General features: G+C 34.1%; 1 protein-coding gene across 1 annotated transcript in view; it reads right to left on the minus strand.

Annotated features, from left to right (window-relative positions):
- Positions 1 to 11,236, minus strand: part of LOC110447052 (alpha-(1,3)-fucosyltransferase C-like) — a 14,985-nt gene extending 3,749 nt beyond the window's left edge. Inside the window, exons 1-2 of the mRNA XM_021492467.1 lie at positions 11,145 to 11,236; positions 654 to 723 (exon numbers count right to left, since the gene is read on the minus strand). Of these exons, the coding sequence (XP_021348142.1) occupies positions 654 to 721 (68 nt within the window). The 5' untranslated portion in view covers positions 722 to 723; positions 11,145 to 11,236. The remainder of the gene's footprint in view (positions 1 to 653; positions 724 to 11,144) is intronic.
- Between the last annotated feature and the right edge of the window lie 4,474 nt (positions 11,237 to 15,710).

The following is a 15,710-nucleotide window of genomic DNA, read 5'->3' on the forward strand; positions in this document are numbered from 1 at the left end:
AGGGGTATTAGTTGCCGTGGTTGGGGGAGGGGTATTAGTTGCCGTGGTTGGGGGAGGGGTACTAGTTGCCGTGGTTGGGGGAGGGGGGCATATTAGTCGCCTCCTACGACATGCAGTGGGATAGAGCAGTTGGATTTCTCCCCTGCACGTGCATGGCACATCGCACGAAGTCAGTATATCTGTTTCTAAGGGTACAGAACGAATCTACACAACATAGGTAAACCATCTTTCCACGCGACTACATTTATGAATACATAAACAAAAGTGTGTGTGAGTAAATCGAATGAACCGGAAGTCGTTCTATAAATGTAAGTTTAACGGCATATACTGGAACGGGCTTACGCTAATCCCAAACCCGACACGTTTTTTTCTTTCTTTCTAATTTGATTCTACTGATGAAAACTTTAGAAAAAACATTTTAAACTTGTTAATGGGAATATATTTCAGAAATGACCAGGACTGTTTTTTGCGGTTATACGGTAGATAACGAAAGAACTGTGTGGAGTTTGCAGAAATCGTTCCAATAATGAAATACGTCTACAAATTCTCGAGCCTACCTCCCAGCAATTATCAAAAAGAACCTTTCCTATTTTGGCTTGAATTTGTAGAATGTTACTTCAAATATGTTATGTTTTGCCTTTAATGCAACTTACCTGGTCAAGTGATTGGACCATTTGCGCAAGCGATTGAAACGATATTCACGTCGGCACAACCTACACATTGCTGTAAAAAAAGGAAAACAAAGATATGTTATATTTGAAGATTGATGTTTATATTCTGAACAACGCTGATTGGCTTAAACCAGGCTTCGCGCAACCGTGACCGAGGCGATGCCCATAACAAGGCATGTCTATATAATAATGTATGTCTATATAACAATGTATGTCTATATAACAATGTTTGTCTATATAATAATGTACGTCTATATAACAATTCATGTCTATATAACAATGCATGTCTATATAACAATGTTTGTCTATATAATAATGTACAGTGTATGTCTATATAACAATGCATGTCTATATAACAATGCATGTCTATATAACAATGTTTGTCTATATAATAATGTATGTCTATATAACAATGCATGTCTATATAATAATGTATGTCTATATAACAATGTATGTCTATATAACAATGCATGTCTATATAACAAGGCATGTCTATATAATAATGTATGTTGCTAAGCAAATCAGATGCATGAGGTCAACAACCTTGCGGTCTATGAGCAGCGATATGCAAAATGTCTCAAGGTACAGAAACCGCCTCCTCTTAAAAGGCGGGTTGTTCCAGCCATGTTTATTAGAGGTTTAACATGACGTACGATGCAGCATACTCTCACAAAATTTAAAGAATTATTTATTTTTGGCTATACGTCAGCAAGCGTACAAATGGTAATCGAGTGTTTAAAGAAAAACTTCACGTCGGAAGGTCGCACGCCGCGCCATCCAATATGCTCCCTCGTCGCCACTACGTATGCCATATATGATTAAAAGTAAGCTTTCTGATTGAGTATAGCTAAACTTGATAAAGAACTTGAACTTGATTGACGAATGAAGCTGTATTTAAGAAAAAAAACATTCTTCTCCAATGTATTTCTCTGTTGTCTGAAAATCGAGGATAGGAAATTGATTTTAGCACAGGGTCTAGTTAGAACATTATTATAGCCGTAAGAATACAATACTCGTATATACATAAAATAGTATACGGCCATAACAACAATGTGTCTTGTCCCTGTGGATCCAATTTTTTTTTAATTAAAGATGTGAAAAACACAGGAGCAAGACAAAATAAAAGTCTGATAATAATAATAATAATAATAATAATAATAATAATAATAATATAGGAACGGCAATATTGCATCATGTCTAGCCCCTGTGCGTAAAGTGATAAAAAGAAAGTGTGAAAATGTAAGCAAACCGGCTAAGCACCCAAATGCTGATAGATTATAGATCATGATCAAACAGCTAAGTACATTGAACATCTTAAGTACATAATATGCTAGACAACAATCAATAGAGATACAGGTAAAAACAGACAAGGTAAACATATTGTGTCCGTTTTCCATTGACCTATGTACATAGTTTGTAGTAAAGAGAAATTGACTTAAGACTGGAATGGTATTAGCACATGTCATAGCGTTATCACAGGGGTCTGGCATAGTGTAATCAATAAACACGTGAGCATTGTCAATATAAAAATGAGTGTCTGAATACGTCAAATAGGAATATTGTCTAGATCCTGTGACTGATCGCCATATTGAAACTTAGTTAATCTCAGGGGAAACAAAGAATCGTGTTAAATAAATATAAATATTTACTTTCGTCGTAAAGAAATCGACTCAAACTCCTTAATAACTTTAAGTTTTTCAGCATATAGTGAAGATTATATTAAGTCCCTGTTTCTTGTGATACAGAATGAATCGTGTAGCAAACCTCACGATCAGGGCTTTGTTGCTAAAGCATTGTTAGTCTGACGAAAAACTAGCGCGAAATTTTAATCTCAATAATTCGAGGTACTTATAAGCCGATATACTGTGTTAAGGTATCTCCGCGCCTATGACATTAAGCGTCGTCGCGTTGCAGTGGGAATGACCCAGAACCGTCATCGACGTGACGTCAGACTCCAATGGCTCCGGCGACACCGTCCAAACGTGTTTCCTATGCAACGGTGGCGCCGTGTACTCTTCTCCGACAAGTCACGATTCACACTTTACCACGAAGATCGAAGATGGACGTCAACGTGTTTGTCGACGTCCTAGTGAACGTTATGCCGATAACTGCATGGCGGAACGCGACAGGTGTGGCGGTGACAGCGTTATGGTGTGGGGTTGGATCTGCAGTGGCCGTAATCCCCCGCCCCCCTCCCCCCTCCCCCTTAGTCGTCATTGAAGACAATTTGACAGCCAAACGGTACATTAACGTTATGCTAAAACCTGTCGTCGTGCCGTTTGTCCGCCAGCGTAACAAAATCTTTCAACACGGCCATGCTCGGTGTCATGTACCGAGACGGTGTCGTCTCACATAGCGTACATTTGGTATTTTCCTATATACAGGTAAGGTGTTGGGTGTATGCTAGGTGAGATTTGGTGTCAGTTAGGGAACAATAGGATTTAATTACAGGTAAACTATAGTCTGAACTATAAAGTGTCTTACCATATGAATATGAACGTATACATATAGGATTGATTTTTTGTGTTAAACTTTATTTATTTATAAAATTGTTTCCACTTCATCTATTATAGTCTTCATCATAATAATACGGAATTTCAGATTAAATGTCTTAACTTAACATATTATTACAATACAATACAATTTATTTTTGGTAAGTGTCACATCGATATACATTAAAACAACAGATTTTACAAAAAAGGTAAAAGCTATTTCAAAATTTAAATCAATCAGATATCGACATCCAGCCAAATCTGGCTTATGAGTCACTAAAAGCCATTATCACACTTCAAAATAAGTTTAAACACTAGTACTAGCACTGTACATAATTATATGAAGTTAAAACATAGGCGCCTGCGATACATAAGATATAAAGCAGCGGCTAAAATATTTTGTATACACGGATTTGTCATAAAAAAAAATGCAGTTTACATTTGTCCTCCAGCTCCATAAAGCGTGGGTTAATATTAAGAGCATAATTATAAATAGAGCATAATTATAAAGATCGCTTCTGATGTCCGAGTAAAATTCAATTTATCTTACAAAGTATATTCCTGTAAAGTATAGAATACATGTATGTCTCAGTAGATTAACTGCTTCTTAGCATTCATTGAGACTGGAAGAAAAAGAAATGTTCCTTCAGAATAAAGACATTGTAAGGAATGTACCTCCACATATGTGAAAGATGAATTTCGCTTTCTGCTAATTTGTAGTAAATTTGACTATATTGACATTTGAAATATTATAAAAAGTGAAAATTATAATCATTTTTCCTATCTACAGTGTATGTCCAAACAAAATCAGCTCGAGATTGAAATTCTGGAAGAATGGCAGACTATCCCTATGGCACAAATAAACCGTCTTATGAACTCTATGCATCGCAGAACTCGAGCAGCAACAAATGCTAACGGGATCATACTCGTTATTGAGGTCAGAACATTCCAATGGCAAGATCTTTTGGCCACCCCTCTTCAGTCTTGACTGTTATCTTGCCAAAGTGATTATCGCTAGCGCTTAATTAACTGAATTATCCGATAGAATGGATGCGTATCTTTTATTGGTTATGTTACTGAAACGGAACTTTTGAATGAAATATTGAAAATTTAACCGGAAATTGGAGGTTGCGTTTCTTTTGCGTGTCAGCATATAATTGTCAAAGCAAACGACCCGGTCCATATTCAATGTTGAAAATGGACCTTGAAAAGTATTACAGTTTTCCATATTCAATTGTCAAAAAGTGACACAGGTCCTTATTCAACGTTGAAAATGGACACCATAAAAATATTAAACAATTCCAATGTCAAAATGTAGCCCAAGGTCCATATTAAAAGTTGAAAATGAATCACAGAAAATTAACTTAACTTAATAAGTAAAGAAATTGCTCCACTACCTGCGATTATATTTAACGTGTCTCGGCGAACATGATTGTGTCTATCATGAACAAGAGGCAAATGGCCACGCGACTTTTTTTTTACATGCATTGTACGATTTTAATCAGCTGTCAAAACATATTATGCCGAGTCCTCGCACTTATCATTGGATGATAATTCGGCAGTCAGAGATCCCGAAATACCCTCCCTTGGGCCTCTAACAGCAATCAAAGTACTGAAAACACAAACGGTAATAGGACTTGGGTACCTACATACGTACATAAGTAAAAAGTAGATGTTGATGTCGGTCACGTAGGTGACCCCCAATAACTTTTCACGTTCGATTGTTGAATCGAAACTCGTCTGTATCGTTGAAAGGCGAGTACACAACTCGACTGACTGCCTATTGAAATATGTACGAATTTAATGAAAACTTGCTACTTTTTTCTTTTCAAATTCTCCTCATTGCAACTGTCCACTCTACGTCCGTCGGTCGGTGCGTCACTTATGCATTTATTTCCATACAAAAGAAAAATCCTGCAATTTTTTTATCGTATAGTATCAAAATACTTTCTTGTGTATCGTAACACACTGTTTTGTTTGTTAAGAGTGTTTGCTAGGAGTGTTCATTCAAAATCATCATGCAATTTTAATCAAACTCTAAAAAAGTGTTCGTTTTTTTTTTTTAATCCTTCAGTCAAGATGTGGTCCACTGTGCAGCCACACCCAAAAGTACTAGAAATTATACAAATATATCTTTCGAAAGTAATTACTTTTGAAGTCTATAACGAAACTCGATAAAATTCTGCACTCAGTCAATATAAAGTTGCGTATATCAAGTCATTCATTTGAATAAACTTGGTAGCCCTTCCTCTAAGCATGTTAATGGACACTTTTTATTATCCTGGGCCTTTTGCTTACTCAGGTGATGTTGTTCAAAAGATTTCAAGACAATTAACCCCTGTAAACTTGAATATAGGTCGAGGTCATTTATTTGAACAAACTTGATAGCATCATTCCTGTATGTTACTGGCAAAATATCATCATCTTGCGCTTTCTGGTTTTTCATAAGAAGCCGTTAAAAGTTTCTGAATACATTTGACCCCTGTGACATTGAATAAAAGTCAATGTAATTCATTTTTACAGACTTAGTAGCCCTATATCCAAGCAAGTTACTGGCCAAATATCATCAGCATGTGCCTTTTGCTAACTCATAGAAGTTGTTTAATGGTTTTGAACATATTTTAACCCATGTGACCTTGAATATAAGTCAAGGTCATCCACTTGAACAAACTTGTTAGTCCTTCAACTGGCCAAGTATCATTGCTCTGGGCATATTTGTTATTCAGAAGAAGTTGTTTTAAGCTTTTAACACTTCTGTGACCTTGGATATGGGTGAAGGCCATTCATTTGAACAAATTTGGTAGCCCTTCATCCCATTTTGCTTCTGGCCAAACATCATCTCCCTAGGACTTTTGGTCAAAGTCAAATATTGATCACACCACGGCATTAGCTCATGTGGCCTGAACTAAAAACAATATTCTGAACAGTTTCTTATTTACAAATTTTAACAGAAATCTGGAACAATATATTTTCTAGTCACACAATTTCCTTTTTAAATCGATAAACAGCTGTACCTTTATTAAAAATGATAGCTTCTAATTTTGTTCAGTAACGAAGTGCTCGAACCAGTATTCAATATATGTGTATTCCCCTGCATTTATTTGTATATTTGATCCATTATTTTTTTCACCCGACAGTCCTTATTTAATTCATTCAACGGTAAATAATGTCAGCGTTACTATTTAAAAAATAAAATAATGGTTAATAAATCCGTGCATCTACCTCAGCCGATTTTCTTTACAGATTAATTATGATGAATATTAATGTGTTTGGAGTAAATAAATATCCCACACAATAAGTCGTGTTTATGGTTGCCTTGTACTTTATGTATTAACGTAGCACACACGCAGGTAACTGCACCTTTAACATTTTGTAATAAATACAGTATGCCAGAAATGATGAACACTGCACCATACAGCTGTTTCGTTCTTCTAGGACTCATCGGTGATGGTAGGGGCCAACAAATTGGATATCGAAATTGTTCAAACTACTGTGGGTTTTTTAAACAGATGGGCAGGTGCGTAAAACCCCTTAATTAATGAATTTAACTCATTCACACCTGAAAATTCACAATGAACTATTCCAACCTTTGAATTGGAAGGGTTCAAATGTGTCCTCAGGAGTGAATGAGTTAAACATTAGAGCGGTACTGCTTAATTTCAAATAATACAATCTGTAAAGTGTGCATATTATGAACCATGCCGCTACCAAAAGTAGACAACTGTGGCCATCAAGGTGACAGCAAACGAGTGCTAAAAGTAGTCCACCAGCAGAGTCTACAACCTTGAATGTTGTAACATGAACGTAACACACACGAGCAAATGACTGCACCTTATAAACTTGGTAATAGATACAGTATGCGAGAAATGAATAACACTCCATCATACAGCTGTTTCGTCCTTCTAGCAATAACACTACATCATACAGCTGTTTCGTCCTTCTAGCAATAACACTCCCTCATACAGCTGTTTCGTCCTTCTAGCAATAACACTGCCTCATACAGCTGTTTCGTCCTTCTAGCAATAACACTGCCTCATACAGCTGTTTCGTCCTTCTAGCAATAACACTACATCATACAGCTGTTTCGTCCTTCTAGCAATAACACTACACAATACAGCTGTTTCGTCCTTCTAGCAATAACACAACATCATACAGCTGTTTCGTCCTTCTAGCATTATCATTTTCTAGTACCCCTAAACCACACCAGTAGATTGTGATGGTGAACAATACAGTAAAACGAGGCTATAACGAATCCTAAAGGGACCTTCTTAAAATAGCACTGAGTTTCACCTGTGGTCCGGTACGGCTGATTTGATTAGTAATATGAATGTAACATTCGCATTATGACCATATTACAACATAGAAGAAAGTGGGAGAGGAGCTGGGGAATTCCTTATTAACTTTAAGCTTTTCAGCATATAGTGAAGATTATATTAAGTCCCTGTTTCTTGTGATACATAATAAAGCGTGTAGCAAACTTCACAGTCAGGCCTCTGTTGCTAAAGCATTGTTAGTCTGACGAAAAACTAGCGCCAAATCTTAATCTCAATTATTTTTAAAAAATATATTGAAATAAGCAGTTAAAATTACACGTAGAAAAGTTGAAGAAAATATCATCTGAAGACATTAAACAAACCGACACAAAGTATTTGTTATTTTCCGGTTATATATCCATTTAAAAAAATTAGAAACGTGTTTTTGAAAACCACTGGTTATGCGTGTCAGTCTTTAAATAACAGGGTTTTTTTTCATTAAGAGTCAACAAACCATGTTCAGGTGGTATTCACAGTTTTTGTTTGTATCAGGTGAATGATCTCTTTGTGTATGAGAGTTTACATGAAGGGTTCTTTGTACAAGTGATATGAGAAAGACAAAATATAACAATTTAAACCCCAGAAAATACCTGTGGTATGTCATTTTCAAAGGTGGAGAATCAAAAATATCGTTGCTGGACAAAACCTATAATAGTTATTGTTAATGGTCATCTAATTAAAGTCAGTTTCATATAACCCAATATTTCACCGAAAGTTTTGTACCATACGGCAACGATATGGTAACAGTTTCAAAAGACAACGAAATGGTGTGGTTTGGTACAATTAGTTTCAAAGTCTAAACAATGTAAAACAATGTATGTTCATATAATTAAGGATTCGTTCCTCGTGGTGGTTCATTATCAAAACGGTAGACGATCATCTGCCCATGCCAGAATAAAGGTAGTTCAATGTTTTAACAACGTAGAACACTGTATGCTTATATTAACTCATTCATCCATGAAGACACATTTGAACCCTCCCAATTCAATAGTTAGAATAGTTCATTATGATTTTTAAGGGGTAAATGAGTTTAGGTTTCGGTCCTCGTGGTAGTTCATTATCGAAACGGTAGAGGATCGTCTGCCCTGTGTCAGAATAAATGTTGTTTTGTAGTAGCGGGCCACGATGTGATTCTTCAAACACTTGTGTGTCTATATATAGAAATGTTATAACATTTCTCTGTGTACTCTTCTCACGTTTTTTGACAGAATAAAATGAAATTTACACAATATCTGCGTGCAAATATTCAGCTAGGCAAGCCACCCTTCCTCAAACCACACACACACACACACGCACTACACTTCTTTTCTTTAGGTCAACGATCCCTAACTCTATCAAGTATTCTTATGAGTCCTAAATTTACTAAAAGTTAATTCATTTTAAAAAACGCATTATGAAGACTTATGTCCAGTGTTATTCAAGAAAAATAACATATTTCATTTATAGAAAAAAAAATCCTAAAAATTTAAAATATTCTATTTACATTTAATGAAAAAACTGAGAGCATCTAAAAGCAGAACTTTTGAGAATATCCAGTAAAAAAGAAGGAATATATATATGAACATATATGTACATCTACATTACATTAAAATTTACAATAAAAATAAACACTTAAAAAGTTCGACAAAAATAAGACAATTCATAAATCGAAACAAGAAACGTGCTTGTGTAAGGCAGATATGTTTACTTTACTGGTCATATTTTGTATCTATATTTAACTGACATCTTGCAAACACTTTTATGCCTGTGGCTTGGATAAGAATAAACCCTTGAATGATTTAAACAAGTAAGACTAGGCCGCATCACTTAACTTTTCTTGGATGATGGCTCCAATAAGAAAGATTTCTAAGATTTCCAAGACACATATATATATGTGTGTAACAAGAGGTCATGTATATATAACATAGTTTGAATGCATAACAGGCAAACATTCTATATCATAGCATAGTTCATTCATAATCACAGATATACATGTTATTGGATACAAATTAGTCGTTCGCAAAAAGAAACACTTATAGAATAAAGACACCCTAATATTTTTGTTAATTTTTGGACATATAAGTTTACATATTTTAAAAACAATTCTATTAAAAATTGTGAAACATTCCTTTCATTTTTTTATGGTTTGGACTGGAAGTCATTTTCTTATGCTTTCCATTATTTGGACTACAAGTAAGTAATGAAACTCAACTCCAATACAAGTGTCACAAGGTGGGCATATTCTGTCCTGTCTTTGAAGTTCTAAAGCAAATAAATCCCTATCGTTTGCCTTTAATTGTATCAAATAATCTTCTAAACCAAAGTGATATTTGAATATAGATTACAATCGTCCTATAATCGCCGTGAAATAGTCTACTGACCGAGAACATTATCAGTATACAAGAATGATGATTATAATAAAGAGTATATGTATATTTACTTCTTAATATTTAAAGCAAAGTATTTGGTTAATCGTAACTAACGGTGTGTAATAATATTGCAATACCAACGTGTCGCAACATTTATCTGGCAATGATGATATTGCAATATGAGTAAAATGACAATATATTGCGTTAGTATTTGTTTATAATTTTCGGCGTTTAAGCAACAGTATTGAAACCGTTTTGACAAGGAATAATATTAAATTGAATCAATTTTATTATCCAAAGTAAAAGAATATAGAATAATTTTTAACTTATCATTGAAGCTTGCTGTACTGACTTTTCATAATTGCAATATATAACATTATTTAAAGTAAACTGAACTTATAGGAATAAGTTATAGTGTTATTCTTAATACTGTAATATTAAAAATCACCAATAATACCCACCCTAATAAGGACTATTTTGTATGAGATGTATTTTATAATGTTTGTATGTTTATCCATTGTAATATTTGCCCTGTTGACACACGATTGTACGTGTGAGGAAATTGCACGTATATATCCCCACCCACCGGACCGTATATTCACCCAATAATACACATGTACGGATCATGGGTCGGGGATCTTTACATGCCATTTCCCTTTGTGTCTTCTTTCGGTCCGAGTGAAAACTACAATATTGGAAATCTTGAATGGAAATGTCAACTTGATAAGCTAAAAATATTAATCTAATTACTTAGTAAAATATCAATTGATATCAACATGTGAATTAGTTACCTTCACATTCCCACGTGAGAACAGACATTTTGATATCTGTGAATATCTTTTTTATATGTCTGCGTTCTTAATTCATTGTACACTGTCATAAATCAATGCAAGGAGCCAGTCATCTCAAAAAATAGTAATGTTTTAAAACAATTAAGTCAATATTTTAGACATTTGATTAAATATCATACAATCATCATCATAATATATATTACCCTACCTACAAAATTGATATAAGATATTAATAATTAAATATTTTGCTAAATGTCAAAATGGCTACACATTAAGAAAAAAATATTTATAATTAAGAAATTCTATATCAATGTCACCAATCTCTAACACATGTAGCTACTAGACGACTTACGTGTTGTTGGTAAGCACCACATTAACTCATCTGAAATGGACTATAAAAGTTTTTTTTATAAATATTTTTCTCTCATGTGTCTCTACCACTGTTAAACAACTCTACACAAAAAGATGTACAGCCATGTCGAACATGGCTGTCAATAACAAGTTTAGGAATTATTATGTGAATACCTACCCTCATGAATAAGGACGCCGAATGTATCAGTATTGAACCTCCCTCGTCTAGGAATATACGTCCACGATCTCGTAAACACCAACACTGCTTTAACTAGTACTGTGCGATTTATTTTAACCAATCAGCGACCGCACAGCCAACCTATCGTGACCACAATAAGCAATTTTTTTGCAACATGGTTTATCAGCTTAACCGAAACTTGTATGAAAGAATTCAATCACTTTTTTTACGAGTATACCTTTAAGATACGTTTTCTCGTAGGTTATTTACATAATAAATATATGAGTAAAGAAATCGGGAAACGAAATGTTACTGGTCACTATGAATATATTATAAAATGTGACGTATGCAGTTGCTTGTATAAAGCTGATGTGGCGTTTCAAAACATACCATACTGTTTGTCAGCAGTGAAATGAAACGTCAATGCTGCTTCAATTTAACGTCGTCAGCTGATATGGATGAAGAGCCGAGAAGAAAACATGATTTTTACTTGTGTGTGTGTGTATGCATCCGGAGTCCTGATACAACAAACTATGAAGCATGGACACAGGTAGGTTGTCGAGAAAAGATTACACCTGCTGTTACCCACTGCATGTATCGAAAGAGCCGGCTAATGTGTGAACCCCCTGCAGAATAGCAGATTTGCTTTTCTGTCCTCAATGTTGGGACAAAGGGGCGACCAAAATAAATATGCTGCACCAATTGCAAACGGTGGGATCTTCATCTTTCTCTATATATCTAACTACCTTTTATTTCCAAGCGCCTCGCTTGGCAAAACCTTACGTTTGACTTTAATGTTGAACGTTCGCCCAGGTGAGGAAGGCAATTGGTTCTGTCTCCAGGCCGGGACATACCGAAGTCCTTAAAAATGGTATTGTTATTTCCTGATGAACGTTCAGCATTAATAGGGAAAAGGCAACTGGTTCACCCGTTGTCAGTATAATGTGACCGGGCGGAATGCTGTGCTGGGTGCCTTCGGCGAGTATGTTAACGAATGATCCATTATAATTAAACAACATTCCGAGATAAGGGTAAGAATCATCACGAGTTATTGGATGATCAAATAGTGTAAAATTAAATCGCCGTCTGCTTTTCCGTTTTTCAAAAATTATTATTTTTGTCTTTTTGGTATTGTAGTCAATTTCGAGTTTTCACAATAATTTTGAAAACAATTAAGTGCATTCTGTAAATATTCAGGTGATTCTGACATCAACACAATATCATCTGCATATAAAACAACAAATAATTTCACATACATACCAAGGTTATTTTCACATAATCTGTCAATTTATTGCAAACATGATACATTATTTTGTTGAAAATACTCTTCTAAATCGTTAAGAAATATAGAAAACAAAAATGGTGACAAATTTTCGCCCTGTTTTAAACCAACATTGCACATAAAAAAGTCAGTTATCTCATTTCCATTATGAACACAAGATTTTGTGTTTTCATATAAATTATGTATTCCTTTGAAAACTTTCCCTGTTAGTGAAAAGGATTCTCCATAAACCGGCTCGCCAAACCATATCGAAGGCTTTTTTAAAGCCGATAAATGTACAATATAACTTTTAGTTTTTTGACAAATGTATAGAGATAAGAATATGTAATATAAAAATATGTTCAGTGGTTGAATACCCCTTTCTAAACCCGGCTTGTACTTGCGATATAGGATTAATTTCATCTGCTAATGCAGTTAATCTATTATTAATTATAGATGTAAATAACTTGCCTAGACATGAAACTAATGTGATTGCTCTATAATTATCAAGATCCTGTTTATCACCTTTGTTTTTGTAGATAGGTTTAATAATTCCTATTGTCCAATCTAAACCTGTGTTAAGTACAATAAAAAAAAAATCGATTAAACTGGAAGAAATGTTTGTAGAGTATGTTTAATATGTTCATTTGCAATTCCATCTACACCACCAGCCTTATTATTCTTTAATTTATATACAGCTCCTTTAATTTCATCTTCAGTTATTGTGTCATTTAATATTTGATATATTGCATTGTCATGTATATCAGTAATTATAAACTCGTCTTCCTCCTCCATATCATTACTATTAAGGTTTTTAAAATAGATAAACAATTCCTGTATAGTTAGATCAACTTTATGTGCTTGATCGTTACCTGATAGTTTGTTTAAAATATCCCAAAGATGTTTTGGATCATGCTTAACCGAGTTTCTTATTCCATACTGTTAAGATACTTTTTGAAACATTTAATCATTTCTTTTTTATATTGTTTACTTTTGTCTTCAACTTTTTCCTATTTACTTCATTCTTAACCCTGCTATATTCCTTTTTCGATACATGGAATTCTTTCCTTAACTTATCACATTGTTTAGTATACCATGTTTTGTTGTTTCTTTTCCTATTCTTGTTAATGCATTTTTGTTTTTTACCAAATACATTAGAAACGGAAGATGTAAAAGTATGGCTAATTTTGTGAATAACATCATCTATTTCAGCTCGAGAGATTTGGTCATTTGGTTTATCAACTAATCGATCTAATACATTATTTAATGAATCCCTATTTTCTTTGTGTTCATTTATAATAAAATCTACAAAATCATTTTTTAATTCATTTTTCCATTTTTTATAATCATCATTTACTATGTTTGCATTAGATAAATCGTATACTTTGTTACCATTTATCGATGACCCACAAATGGTAAACTCAATGCGACAATGCACATCCGAGAGCAAACGATCGAAGTCAGAAACTTCAAATTCATTGATACAACGGAATAATTCTGATGATACCAAAAGATAATCTATTACTGATGAATTATTACATGTAGTTAAACATGACTGTAGCCTTAGTGAATAAAGTTAATGAAGTCCCCCGAACAAAGTGGGGGACTTATTGGTTTTACTCCGTTTCTTATTATTATTAATAATATTCTTCCTCCGTCGTAAAAGTTTCCGACACATTTCTCAAAAACTATTGGACGGAACTTAATAAAACTTAAACAAGTGTTCGTCATATGACGGTCAGGGTGTATGCAAATGGCCTTTCATTTTCCGATCTGTCAACTAAGATGGCCGCCGTGGCCTCTGATTGGTCGAAATTAAATATTGCTCGATTTTGCTCAAATTTCATATGTAGGTCTATTTTGGCACTTCTGTAATGCCCCACCCCCCCCNGTACTTGTTATTATTGTCATTTTAAAAACTGAGCATAAGTGTCTGTGAAAGTAAGAAAGTGTGGGGAAGGCATGTTGAAGTTTTTGGAAAATTTATCTAGACGATAATCTTTGTACATTTTATTTAACTATTACTTAAAAAAACAGCATTTCTGTGAGATTTGGAGTAGAATTAACATTGTTGCAGGTATTTGATGATTCATTTAACTTTTCACACTGTTTATGTTCAGTAAGATTTACATTTAAAAAGTACTTTTGAAGAATTCTACACGCTTTCTTGAACTTTTTTGTACATATTTAGTAATGATTGTCGACATCTAATGAATAATTGTGGGTAATACCGAGTAAAAGGAGTCCGTATTATTTGCACAAATGCTGCGTTTATAGGATAGGGGTTGTCATTTTGGGCACAGTGCAAGCTGATAAATGGGTACGAAGAACAATGGTTTTTATTTGCATATTTGGGATCATATCATCCAACAACTGTTTGCTTTTCGTACATTTTTTTCTGGACTGCTGATAGTCCCTTCGGAAATTTTGGTTTGGATACGTAAAAACCATCGACAGGTGTCCAATACTAGCTGATGGTATTTTCGAAAACAATACTCCACAATATCATAATATATCCTCTTTTGTCTCTTTGCGGTTGTAGCACGTTTCCGCTTCGATTTTCAATTTTCAAATTGCATCTTATATCTTTTCTTCTCATGTAAAATGATATTAGGACCAAAGGCCCGAAAAAGGTCAGGTTGTGAGTTAATTTGAATCTACTAGTGGATGATCCATGCCTCAATCGACGTCGGCATATCTGCACAATTATTGGCAAGCGCAAACTATTATTACTAACTTACTATCATTATTATTATTTAGCCCTCTGATAAAGATATCGGTTAAACTATGACAAGCGTTCCAACAAAATTTAAAAATAGATATTGTGTATTTAAAAATATCGTATTTTTGTGTTTCATGCAACATTCTTTCGACAATGTTATTTGGATGAATTTATTACAATGCTTTTGTTGTGTTGTTGTGTTTTTGGTACCTGTAAAATAGCAATGGAGACAGACTAACAAACTTGATTCTTTATTCGCGTCGCAGCTTCAAATCTTTACATACAGACAATAACACATAGAAATTCGTGTTATTGATATACAATATCAATCACGAAATAAACCACACATTGGATTTAATTATTGTACAATGAAAATCTAATGCAGAACAAATTAATAATAGATTCGTACATAGGAAATTCTTGTTATTGATATGAAATAAAACCACACTTTCGATTTAATTACAGTACAATACAAATTCTATTGTAGAAAAATTATAAGCAAAAAATTGGGAAAATTAGTTTAGTTAAAACTGGTGGGAATTAACTAAGCAGAGCTACTCTTACTTGGCAGTGAAGGATCGAT

This window comes from Mizuhopecten yessoensis, unplaced genomic scaffold (genome assembly GCF_002113885.1).
Source record: "Mizuhopecten yessoensis strain PY_sf001 unplaced genomic scaffold, ASM211388v2 scaffold3139, whole genome shotgun sequence".
Taxonomy (NCBI): domain Eukaryota; kingdom Metazoa; phylum Mollusca; class Bivalvia; order Pectinida; family Pectinidae; genus Mizuhopecten; species Mizuhopecten yessoensis.